At 39.7% G+C, this 13695-nt stretch overlaps 1 protein-coding gene across 3 annotated transcripts in view; it reads left to right on the top strand.

Moving 5' to 3' along the window:
* phf14 (PHD finger protein 14) overlaps positions 1-12532 on the top strand; it is a 77736-nt gene extending 65204 nt beyond the window's left edge. For all 3 annotated transcript variants that reach the window (XM_046416996.1, XM_046416993.1, XM_046416994.1), the window contains exon 18: positions 11178-12532. In XM_046416996.1, the coding sequence (XP_046272952.1) occupies positions 11178-11252 (75 nt within the window). In that variant the 3' untranslated portion in view covers positions 11253-12532. The remainder of the gene's footprint in view (positions 1-11177) is intronic.
* The last annotated feature ends 1163 nt before the right edge of the window (positions 12533-13695 follow it).

The raw sequence follows: 13695 nt of genomic DNA, 5'->3' as shown, positions 1-13695 counted from the left end.
GTTGTCATCAAAAGGATTGCAACTGTTGAAATTATAGTGTGTAAAAGTTTAATTTTCTTCACTTCCTCCACAACTATAGGCCTACTCCTACTCAGCAAACAGTTTGTATTTGAAGTTCTTCTGTGACCTCAGAGTATTTATCTCTGTTTATGTGTATATGACAGTTATGTGTTTAAGGATAGAGTTGGCCTTTTTGTACTACACTGTGTTTATGAGGTGATTTGTAGCAGCCAATGTTCATTTTGATGTCATTCCCAATTCAGAGGAAGATTACCTTTACAAGCTGTGCCATCAATCAGCAGCATCATCACTTGACCTGTGAAAGACTGTAATTAGGTTAGCCTAATTAACTTAATGAAGTGCTACACTTGGCTGACTTTACTATATTGAGTAAATTGAAAGAAAAATAGGCATCATTACTCATCAGATGTTCTGGTATTTAGAATGAGGCGGAGGAAATGCATTTTACCAACTCTTCATTCAGTGGGTGCCTCTCTTAGTGTAAAAAAATCTAACCTTTAGCCTGTTTTTATTTTCTCAATGAGGCATTTTTCATTAGCGATCTGATTGTATTAATCAGTATCATTGGTGCATTTATAGAATGAAGATAAATCCTTAAGTGTGCTTTGAATTTATTGTTCTTTTTGTTCTGTTTAATCTTAAAGACTGCGTAATCAATAGGCCCGACAGTGCTTAAAACATGATAACCTCATCAATGACCGTTGTCTTGGCCAAAGTTTTACTACAGTTGAATGTGATTTAAAGGCAAGCAGCAAAAGCTAAATGGGCCACTAACTAAAGTAGCCTGTAGGGAGCACAGGACATGGTCAGGGGTGGCCAGGCGGGATGCCGAAGACGAAGAGAAAATCAATGGCTAGGAGTCACCTCAATCACTTTAACTAGGCGCTACAGATGCCCATGGCCCTCTCAGGGGCCAATTTGCGGAGCAAACAGGAGTGTGTGATTGCGGTCGGGATCCCCAGTGGCACCAGCAGTCCATTTCTCTGGACCAGGTTCATTCTAATAACCCTCTTAGCGCAGAGGGTGCATGAGGCCACTTTTCGTATACAACCCCCCTCCCCCCCAGTGTTTTATGTCCATAAACAGTGAAGCAGACACTGAGTAACAGCACTACGAGCCTTCGTTAAGATAACATTCCCACAAGTCCCTGGCTCCTGCTGCGTGGGCAGAAAGCATGCGATATTCTAATGGCATTTTGGATAGAGACACCAGCGTTTCCTCCTATAAATATGCATAATAAACTTTAGTTTGACAATTCTTTTAGTGAACTACAGTTGAAAGTAGGTGTACTTTGAGTTTATTTTGGCCTTAACTTGTTAAATACCGAAATATTGTACATAATCATATATTGGCTTGTTTGGGCAAATGCTGTCTTACACAATTCTCAAATTCACTTAAGTCCATGTTTGTTTCTGTGTTTGAACTACAACTGAAATACCACTACTACTATTACTACTAATCTGTTTCAAAAACATTAGATAAGTCTTTTGTCGATAAAGCCTAACCCTAAGCCACATGATTCTGTGGTGACACATGTATGCATCACAACATGAAAACCAATGAGACTAGTATGGACGTGAGACTAGAAAGAGACTGGTTGTTACCACTGTATAGACAAATGTAGTGGGGCAACTGACCGTTACACTAACAGGGACTTTAATGATGTCTTTTTAATTTTAAATACATACACAGCTTTGTAGCTGTAACCGCTTCCACTCTTCTGGGAAGGCTTTCCACAAGATCTTGGAGTGGTTCTGTGGGACGTTTTGCCCATTCATGCAGTAGACCATTTGTGAGGTCAGACACCGCTGATAACAAAAAGGCCTGGTTCATAATCTCCGTTTGAGTTCATCCCAAAGTGTTTGATGGGTTTTGAGGTCAGGACTCTGTGTGGGCCAGTCCAGTTCTTCTACACCAGACTCATCCAACCATGTCTTTATGGAGCTTTGCTTTGTGCACTGGGACACAGTCATGCTGCAGAACAGATGGGCCTTCCCCAAACTGTTGCCACAAAGTTGGAAGCATAGCATTGTCCAAAATGTCTTGGTATGCTGAAACATTAAGATTTCCCTTCACTGGAAGTAAGTGGCCTAGCCCATCCTCAACCCCACCCATACCACACACCTGGGGCATACCAATAACAAAGAGGTGTGCCCAAGTACTTTAGTCTGTATTTTGAATTGTTGATGTTTTGTTTTTTATGTGTCCTCACTGGCTGTAGGTATTATGTTCTCAGGTTGTTTGTCCAGTTCTTTTGAACCTGGTATCTTGGGAACGCCTCAAGGATATTTCTTCAAATGTGATACAGATGTCTGCTTGGACTCAAGGATGAACTGATTAGAATTTGGTGGTCAAAAGTCAACGGTCTCTGTGACCCCGGAAAACCTGTTTTTATCCATAACTCGAGAATTCATAAGCTACTTATGACAAAATATTACCCATATGTTTAATAGCATACAATGAAATTATATTTAATATCCAAAAGCTCAAAGGTTAACTTCACTATAACGTCATGTTTTATGTCCACTTTTTAACACTACTTTTAACTCTGGAACAGAAGGGCAGATTGTGACCATATTTGACATTCAGTCAGATACTGCATTGTGACACTAATCATGTGTGTCCACCTTGAAACTGTGCTGATTGTAGAGATTAACTGAGCTCCCGTCTGAACATGTATGTGAAACGCACAGAATTTGTAGCTTCTTTGAAGCAACGGGCCATATTTGAAGTATTGTAGTCCACTACAAGCTCATTGATTTTGATGATACTGAGCTTCAGGTGATTGTTGTTGCACCATGAGATGAAAATCAGTGACTGCATACAGTATATTATATAAATTTGGCCATCTGGACATCACTGCAACTGCAACTTGACTGGTGGCAGCAGACAAATTAGAAGTGGTAATTCTTGTTTAATGAATTTTCCTCATTAACAATCTTTTGCCAGGGACAGACTTGAGCTTGCAGAGAGTGCAGACCAGTCCAGACAACAGCCAAAAGTTTTATCTTAGCCTTTAATTATTGACTATTTATATTTCTGTTGTACATGTGGCAAATCTTCAGTGCATCAGAGTAACGCTCGTGTTTTGCTCTGCAGTGGTGTTGAATAAGCATAATTATGCCATGAGTTTGCAGTGCATAAGGACTTGTCATTTTCATTTGTTTATTTGTACAGTGGATCAGATATTCTGTGTATCAGCATCATGTAAAACACATACATCAATTTGTGAGAAGTCTCTTCCTCTTTGTTTCCATCTTATAACGCCAAAAGGGCATTGTCCCTTTGACATGTTTCATGCCCCTAGCCTTGTTCTTAAATAAAGCAGAGACACACTGCCAGTTTTCCCACAGTGCCTATGAACTCAAACCTTTTTATGATTCTCTGCTTTATTCTAAGTGCTTTAAATTGGAAATGGAGAGAAAGCAGCTCTTTTTCCTCGTCTGTATATCCTCTTTCAGGAGGCATCTGCAGTTATCTGACGATGCAATAAAAAGAAAAACCCGCTTGTGAATTTTACCTCTGATTAAATTAGGTGTTGCCTGGTAACTTCACCTCAGTATCAGTCATGCCTCACTAAAATGGAAATACGTTTCTCAGAAAAAAAAAAATGGAAATTAAAGAATGCCCTTTGTAATAAATGAAATGGGAACTGCAAATATGCTCAGTCATGAAATTTAATTGTGCTCTCTGGTGACTGGTTTGGGTGCTGAGGAGCAGAGGTGCAGGAGAGGCACTGAGGCCAGAGGTGGTTAAATGTAGCGCGTAACGCACTGCCTGAGAAGGCTAATGAAGCCAGTGTTTATGACCCACTGCAACTGTGTCATCTCTTGAATGGCAAAAAAATGCCAGCGCACATGTATAACCACTCAAACAGACAGACAGACACACACACACACACATATGTATATACATGTCTTTTTGGTTTTTAGAGGAAAAGACTGACAAGGTGCTCAACCAGAATGCTTGTTAAGTGCTGGTCACGTATCTACAATATAATGCCACAATCCCCAGCACAACTGTTATGATGTTTGTTTGTTTTTTTAATTTCAGCAAAACAAATACATCAATTAAAGCTATAGAAAAAAAATGCAATCTAAATAAATACAATTGCACTTAAAACTGTGTTTTTCAAGTGTAACTAGTCCCTGTTGTGGTAGACTCATGTAGTCTACAGAACACCAAAAAGGACAGTATTAAAAAAAAAAAAATAAGACATGATGAAATAAACTAGAGAAAAATTTCCTGAAGAAAAAGTGTGAGATGTTGTGAGATATTGCAAGCTTTTGTGTTAATTGGCATGATATTTAGAAGAATTAATAATGATGCGGAAAATAATTGGTTGAGTTATAGCTGTAGTGAGAGGGATTGGTAGCCTTAAAATATTTTAGTATTATGTTTAAAATCTATAAACTATACATGGCATTATATCAGCATATGTACAGCTGATAGTGTGCAGTACTGAGCATTTTAAAATATGAATCCAGTTTGTGCTGGATGAGTGTCAGTGATATGAATACAGCTGCTGTGAATGGAATTGAGTTTTAAACAGTAATTCAGAAACAGTTAACTGAGTGTTAGTTTACATTTACCAATAACAGTTATCAATAAGTATAAACAAGAAAAAAGATGTACAATTTGATATTATTTATTTTGGATATATATTTGGCATCAACTTTTGTTGAGGACATAAAATGCTTTACATGATCATTGACAAACTGCCTTTGATCTTTTTTTTGTACAAATATTGCAATAAACAAGCAAATTGTGAATTGAAATGCAAACGCAAAAATGCAATTATGAAATCAATACTGTACAGGCTATCATAAGTGGAACTTAAAAAAAAAAAGAATAATGAACAGAAAGTTGGAAGTTGGAACTTCAGATTTCCGTAGTTGCTCTGTTATTGTTTGTTCAGATCCATCCATCCATCCATCCATTTTCTATACCGCTCATCCGTCAGGGTCGCGGGTGTTTGTTCAGATGTATATTCATTTTAATTACTAATTTATTACCATTTCAATTGATATAAGTAATTTAACCAGTTGTTGTTAAACTGAGATGTGATTCAAAATGGGCAGCAACAGTTTCAGGTTTACATTGCATTTGAATATTTTCAACTCAGTTTAAGCTGATATAAACTGTACATGAAGAAGCTCGATGCTTGCTTGCTCTGTGCATCTGAACATTTATCTAAATGTGAGGGCAGTGAATCCATCAAAGGTGAAAGGACATTAATGCAGATCTTCTGCATACACATATTGTGCAGTGTAAGACACTCTCATAAATAAATACAGTGAAGGCAGAACACATGATAAGAGAATGAGCCACAGTAATTAACTGCTAATTCTTTTGAGGGCTGTATAGGCTTGATAAAGCAAGGCAAAGCTTATTAAAGTACATGCTGTGTTGTACATTATGATTCCTTTACAGTGTAAATTTAATCCAAGTTTATGAGGCTGATTGCATAGGGTGTGCGGTTGGCACGTCTCTTTGTGTGTGCGCGTGTGTACAGTAGCGATGCGAGGCTGAGCACCATGAGAGCTCGACTGGTCTTTGTTGCCACCTAGGGCTCAGTCTGAGTTCTCTCCCTCTCTCTGCATCGAATGACAGCCACCACACTCTGCTCCTGCCCTTTAAAACACCGACCTCAACTCCAATGAACAATGTGGCATTTCATTATCATATATGTATATGTTAGCGCCAGAGGGGCCCGCCAGCCTATGGAAAGGAAGCGATGAAAACAAGCCCGGCCTCCTCCTCCCTCTCCTCTCCTCTCCTCTCCCTTGTCTCCCCAGAGGGAATTGATGGAGATATCCCACAATGCCAGAGCCCATCAGCTCCTGCAGGCTCATCAGAGGGGGGGAGCGTCTGCCTCTTCGCTCTCCACAAAGCAAACGTCTCTAGCAGAGGCCACTGATGCAAAACACAGCTCCATACCTCAACCTCTGTAGTCCACAGTGAGAGAGCAGGGGGGGGAGGCAGAACATTGGCGCTTCCCCTCCGTCCTCTTTCTCTGGATCAGTGGCTGTAGCTGCACTCTGAAACGTGTTACAAATTTTAATACAGCAAGAATAACACAGAGTCTTCAAAGCATATATAATATTAGGTTTAGAGTAATAATGATGGCTAAGTGTGTTGCAGTTTGCTTGGATACATATTTGCTATAGTATTTACAAATACACAGTTATGAATTTGTTTTATATTGTTGCTATGACATGGAGGATTTTCAATCCTCTTTTGTGTAACGCTAATATAATAATTGATATATACATAGTAAGGTTTAACAATCTGGAGAAAAAAAATGGATGTAGAGTAGTTTTGCCTTCCATTTTTCATTTTCACAAAACGAAATGATGATGTGATATTTGTTGAGGCACATGCCTCTTTATTGATTTTTAGGCCAGGGCATTTTCATACCACCACATTGCCTCATCTGTAATGGTATGTTGGGACACATTTTACCTTTGTCAAAACTGCAATTTGGTTATTGTTCTTTGCCATAATGTGATCAGAGTCTTGCTTTTTAGGTCCACATTTACAAAACTCACTTCTATGTCTGGAGGCTACATTTGAGTCACGTCTTAAAATAATACTTGGTCAGTTAATGAACACATGGACATGTGTTTATTTTGTATTTCTGATTCACAGCAGGAGGAGGGGAACGAACTTAGTGAACATAGTGCAGCGTTTAGCCGCTGAAGAGCCAGATATTTGTCTGAGGAGTTGGTAGAGACCAAAACAGAGCCAAAAGGAGAGTGAGCATACATTCATCAAACACTCCTATGTTGTTCTTTGTCTTTTTGATGTCTAAATAGGGAATAACACACTTGCTTGTTCACATTTATAGGGCAAGTAAAAAATATGTCACAAGTTAACTTGTTCTGTTCTGTGCCCCAACGGTTTAGATCATCTTTTACTGTAGCGCAGTTCAATATTGCCATGAAGCTAGTTTTATGAATTATAATGACTGACTTCTCTGCACTGTCTGATACAGTATGTGCTCTCTAACCGAAATTCCACCCCTCCCCAAACAACTCACATGCTCCCCAGATGATTTGTGCATTTCAAATATGATTAACAGCTCATCTTCTCCATCTCTTAGACACTTCAATTGCGTGCTGCACAGGCGGTTTCAGTAGACTCATGCCGTAAGCCTGACTTAAAGTGTAGATAAATGAGGAGTGGGCCCTAACGGAAGGCAATTTTCAGCTGCGGTATCACTTGAAGTGCGGCATTTCACTGAATTCAAAGAAACATGAAAACAGATGAAGATTGGGCAGTGTCTCTCCCTGCTGCCCCCAGACAGGAGGGAGAGGAGGCTCAGCAGGCAAACAGACAGCAGGATAATACCAGCAATAGTGAAGCTGTGGAGCGCTGACACCCATCTGCTTTCCCCTTAGGTGGAGACAGGAGTGATAGGTGGCTGTGGGGTTGGAGTGGGGAGGATAAAGAGTACATGAGAAATCCTGTGAAGGCCCTAGGAGGCCAGGAGGACTGGTGTCACCCCTCTCCCCAGGGACGCTCACTAAATCAGTGGAGGAGCAGGCATGGGAGGCACATCTCTGGCTTTATGAGATAGTTAGCATGCACTGGCCCCTCCTTTCCTCTTGTTTCCCATTTAAGAGCTGACTGGCCCTCCGATAACGGATGGTGCCACAGGTAATTGGAAAATTGGCAGGCTTGTCAGGGAGATTTGGTGTATGGCACGAACGTATACGATGGCGGAGTTCATGAGGTGTCACTCCACGGCTAGATTTATATCAGCCCTATGGGCCGGCACCAGAAAGTATCCAGAGTTCAAGAAAAAGTATCACATTTTTCTCCAGGGAAGACTGCATATCAAGACTGCTCCAGAGGCACCGACAAGGCTCCTGTTAGTAAAGAGATGATACATGGGCAGTCCTTTGCATTAACCCTAACCTTAATTTACTGTTTCTGCAGATGCCTTAAAAATTGCTGCAAATGGCTCTGCACATCCTCCAGTCTGATTTATTTACACTAAGATCCAGGAAATACATGACTTCAGCTCATCTTCATCCCAGGTTATCTGACACTTTAAATTTCAATCTGTACTATCAAACGATAGCCAAGGCCAACATGTATTTTTGCCAAAGGTTTCAGAATAAGAAGTTTTCAGGGATCTTCTTGTCACCAGTGAAGGCTATCTGGCTGATTTCTAAAGAATGCTGTATGCAGTTTACTTATCACAGTTCACTGACACAAGAAAAGGGGACCTGTGGGGGCCCTAGCCCCCCTGCAGCATTTTTGAGTCTCCATGAACATAATGGCTGGATAGTGTTCCCATGATTTGCTAAAATGACCACCATTATATCTTTGATTAGCTGAATTCCTCCACATCAGCCATGCCAATGTCTAAGTCCTGTTCTTTTACAGACATCAGAGCAGGCAGTGAACTATCATAAAGGTGCTATAGTAGCCATGACAACCTCAACAGGATAGGTCACTGTATTAACTTGCATTTTTACAACTTAAAAAATGAGCATCTAACCAGTGAAAGCTGTATCCATTTCATGACATTTTGGTGATCACTGTAGAGCTTGTTGTTGAGCAGTGTCATTAACAGGAAAGGAGCTTGTGCAACAATTTTCACTCCTGGCATAGATTTTGTCCATAGATGAAGACATTTGACTTTTCCATCCACATTTTGGGTTATACAGTTTTTAAAAAAAATTTAAAAAATGTGGAGAAAAGGTAATAGCAGTTGATGTGTTTTTTGGCGTACCACTGCCCTGTCTCAAGGGATGACAGTGTTGGTCAGTCATTCTACCATTGCAACCAAACACAAATGTCTCTAACTAACTATTGGACCTGAGTTTTTCCTTGCCACTGGCGCCAAGTGCTTGCTCATGGGGGAATGTTGGGTTCTCTGTATTGCAAAATTTAGTAAGAGAGAGTAGAGTTTGGTCTCCCCTGGGGATGAATTGCAACAACATTTCATGAGTAATAACTGTGCTAATTATGCTATCATGCTAGATGCATAACATGGGGAACATTGTACACACTTAACATCATCATGTTAGCTTTGTCATTGTGGGCATGTGCCATGCTGATATTAACATTTAGCTCATAGCATCACTGTGTCTATCAGAGCTGTTAGTCACAGTCGCTAGCACGGCTGTAAACTCCTATGCTTCCTGAACCTGCTTAACAGCTTCATGAAATAGAGCTATAAAGATTATTGTCTTCTAGATATAATTACAGCCTAACAAATCTTTAGAACAAATGTTTGGGAATTTTGTTTCAGTTAGTTTGTCAGTAGAAACAGTGTTTAAAGATGAGGAAAGTCTGTTTAAAAGAAGTAAGAACAGGTATGTGCTTTTTTTGCAAAGGAATCAAATGTTAAATGACGTGAAATACACAATATATTGATAAAGACTTATTCTGAAGCTTGTCTTTTCAAAGACTTTTCAAAGCACGCTGAAAACAGCTTCCCTGGGGTTTTTCTTTATGGGGCAACAATAACATTATGGTTTGTTTGTTTGCTTATTGAAGTAGCTTTTTAGTACCAGCTTTTTTTTATAGGAGGGGGAATGAACCAGATCTGTCAGGAAAAGTTTACAAGAGACATTGGTACATGGATGTGAGTGCACAACAGTGAAACCATGCTTGATTGACAGAGAATTATAACCTAACTAATGTCTTCTCTCAACTAAGTGGAGGAATGTGGATTCATGAGGTGTTGTGGGCTGCAGATCCTAACCTGGTGATCACACATTCTGGTGTGTAGATGTGTTCATTAACCTCTGCAGGGGGGGATAATTGTATCTGTCAGAGTCGTTTAATCACCACTGCAGCTCTCACCACTGTCACTTTCACTTTGTCTGCTTTACTAAATCAGCTGACTCCCTGGCAGACCCATTATGACTCCTGCTCTCTATGTGTCCCTTTCTTTTTGCTGGCTTTAAAACTCATAGATACATTTAATGAAACTTAGAGGTGCATCTTAATGCACTACGTCACATCCATACATCAAAGTTAATATAGGAAGTTCATGGAGTGATAAATCAACCAATAAAAAATCTAATACCAGCATACTTGCAGTCGCAGCCTTCATCAGGTCCACCCTCCTCTTCGACATCATACTGTTTTGCTCACAGTCTCCATGATCTATACCTGTGCTACAGTGGCCTGTAACTGTCCAACATCACAGTCTAAAGCTATTATAGCTACCTAGCTTTGATAAGTATCTGTCGCCCGGTGGGTTTCCTTATAAAAGGTCTCTCTCATCAGTTTTTATGAAAAGATGAAACATGTTTGTCAGGTTCTCCGTCTGAATTGTAAGCTTATGGGAATCTACGGATTCATGGACATAGGACATTTGTTTTGATGAATGCAACTTGAGAACCAGGGGTACATGTTTAGCTTTTCACACTACTGAGTCGCAGATGTTAATCAAACAGAAGCTATAGCAGAGGGTTATCTAAGCTAGCCAGCCTACAAAATAAACTCTATTGAAAACTTTACATTCCACATTACACATGGTCTATTTAAGCAGCCATCATTATAGCTTGCTTAAATTTTCAAAGATACATGTTGCTCAGGCGGTTGACTGTATGAACAACATGAGAGCTCCCCAGAAGTGAATCCAAAACATCTTGATCACCCCTGGTGGCCAGCTACAGTAAAGATCATAAACCCCACCCCCTCCATGACAGTTGGTTGCTGTTTGCAACTGGGTCAGGCAGGCACATGGGTAGAAACTTTGTGCTGTGGTTCTACCGTCTGGTTACTACTGCACAGACCCAGAGCCTGAACCCCTGAGCAAGCAGGGCAGTGGCAAGGAAAAACTCCCTTTTAACAGGAAGAAACCTTGAGCAGGACCCAGCATGAACGCAAGACGGCAGCGCTCATATTCAGAATATTTTTACTTCAATTTTGTACAGTGAGAAGGAGGAAGAGATGTGCCATCCATGTTGAACCCACCCACACCCAACACACACACACACACACACACACATTTTTGCTTTACTCACACTTAAAGAAAAGTATGTTTTTGGCATCAGTTTGATAGATGTATGAGCTTATCAGTGTTCTCAGATCCACTTACTGACATTTTTTTGTTCATTGCTAATGCTGACATGTTTTAAAGTGCCTTCCGTGATGTAACCTTTTGATGTGTCATGTGTTTGTAGGAGGAAGAGGAAGAGCACCTGGAGGAAGATGACTCTGTTAAAGAGGAAACAGCAGAGCAGGAGATTCCGAACTGAACCTGAGCTAGAGGACGCAAACACACCACTGCTCTATGGTTTCACCTCCAGTCTTAGCATTTCTTTTCAGACTATAGCACATGCAACTTTCTACTAGCCTCCCAAAGTTTTTAGACAGCCAGCAGTTAGCTTCCACTCCAAATAGTTTAGCAACCAGAGGTGTATTTTAGGAAACACACTTTAAACAATGATATCTTTAGATTCAAGGGTAGAGTTTGTACTTTTTATGAACAGACAGCCGGACAGATTTTAGACAGGTGTTCATGAAGCAGCACATCAGAGCATCCAGCCACAGGGGCACACACACCACAGTGCTTCCCCTACAGCAGAGGTGTGTGTCTGACTGTTAATGTCCATCCACCTGATGTATTTATGATTATCATGTAATCTATTTTCATACACTAATGACCATCAGACAGTGTGTCCACACAGAGTATCCTCAGTGTCTTGTTTACAAGATGAAGCTAGCAGAGTGGGTGTGAGTCCACACAACACTCCTTTTCCCTGCCGAGCATGCTCACACCGGTCCGACGTCAGCAGCTTTCCACGTCTTCGAGAGCATTTCACTCGACATTTGACTGGAGGATTTTATTTTTATACTTCATGTATATCTTCTTACTTCCCCCTTTTTAAATATCCACTTATTTTCTCACATATTTACACTTATGTATGAGTTCTGTTTCTGTGTCGGAAAAAAAGTCTAATCTTTGATTTACAGCTTCGTTAAGTGCTACATACCAGACTATACTGTCATTAAATTTCTAATAAAATTCTTCCATGTCTAGGAGATGTGTCTATTCAGAGATTGTATTTACATACTTTGTAAAGTAGACTTTATTTTGTGTTCTTCGCTTCTCCTTTTTCTTAAGCAGATGGTTCTATGACCTGATAGTAGTCTGTGGTCCAGACTGGGTCTCCGAGTTCCCTGGGAATAATCGCTCACATGTCGGCAAATCTTAGCAAGTGAAAGTTCACTGAAACCTCAGAGGCGGCAAATGTTAAATTGTGTAAAATCAACTTCCACATGTGATTTGATACTGAATATGACTGACTTTATGCCAAATTAGAAATAAAAAAATTTAAAGTGATGATCACATGTAGTTTATATGACTGTTAACAGAGAGCCAACAGATCCAGAGACTACTGTCAGGACAAAGCGCTGTCAGACTCTCACAGTAAATCAAAAATTTTCCCTTAAAGTGCCAATAAATTTGAACTGCAAAAAAAATGTTTGCTTCTCTACGACTGATACTCAAATCACATTAAACCTTTGAAATCTCTTGATCAGAGTGGTTCTTGGTCTACGTAGTATCTAAATGACTGCGTGACAAAACAATAGCAGTAAATTATTGTCATATAAAGCCAGGAAATCTCATTCGTTTTTGATATAAAGCCAGAATAACACCATAGGCTGCAACATGGGGCACCATTTACCTTCACGCTTGTCATGATTTTAATCCTGCTCAGACAATAATATCATACTGTCCCAGTTACCTGTGGTTTTTCAGTGAACTGTTTAAACATAGAAACAGTCCAGTCCCACTTTGCAATTGTGTAAAAGTGTATAAGTGTACATAGAATTATGCTGCTACAGGGTTTCATCTGCTCAGCTCATAGCACAGCATCCGATGAAGTAGAAAAACCGATCAGTCAACATCAGTGAAAAAGTGAAAATGTGTTTTACAAGTCCAAAAACAAGCTGATTGATATCCGTTTAAGGTGATTCTGTCTATGCTGGTGTACCTTTGTGCAGGCAGGCTGATTTAATGAGAGCTTCATGTATTTAATGCCATTTTATTTTACCATTACCAAACTGGTGTTAAATGGTATTAAATGGTCTTTCTATTTTGCCCCATAATCGACATTCAAACAGAGACATTTAACTACCGTGTTAATTAAATTGCAGCTAAATAATTAAAGAAGCTAAAGATATTAGCATAGTAGGCTAATATCTTTAGCTTCTTCTTGTAGCAAAAGTCCACTGACTGAAGGTCATGGTAATTTACCATTAAACTTTGATTTAATTAATATTAAAGAACCACTTCACCCAAAAATGCAAATTTAGTCATCTACTCACATTCATTCCAATGGACAGTTGGATGAAGTGGCTTAGTCCACAAAATATTTCTGAATATTTACAGCAAAATAAGTGTTGTAGCATTCCTGTAAACAACTGAAGCAGATGGGGATTTGTTTTAAAATATAAGAAATAAAAACAACTGGGAAAAAACATGAAATTGCTCCATAATCCAAATCACCTGAAGCCCAGAGATCCCAAATTTATTTGAAGATGTTATTCGCACCTCGCGTACAAGTGTGTGAGCTTATGCACCCACTTCAAACAGGTGAGCACCAGCTCTTTTAACTGTTTTAACTCTTTTAAAAGACTTCCTGCTTATTGGTTTTGTGTGTGTGTTTTGGAGGGAACTTTGTGAAGTTGGAG

Source organism: Scatophagus argus, chromosome 17 (assembly GCF_020382885.2).
Source record: "Scatophagus argus isolate fScaArg1 chromosome 17, fScaArg1.pri, whole genome shotgun sequence".
NCBI lineage: Eukaryota > Metazoa > Chordata > Actinopteri > Scatophagidae > Scatophagus > Scatophagus argus.
This window is presented reverse-complemented; position numbering and strand designations above follow the sequence as displayed.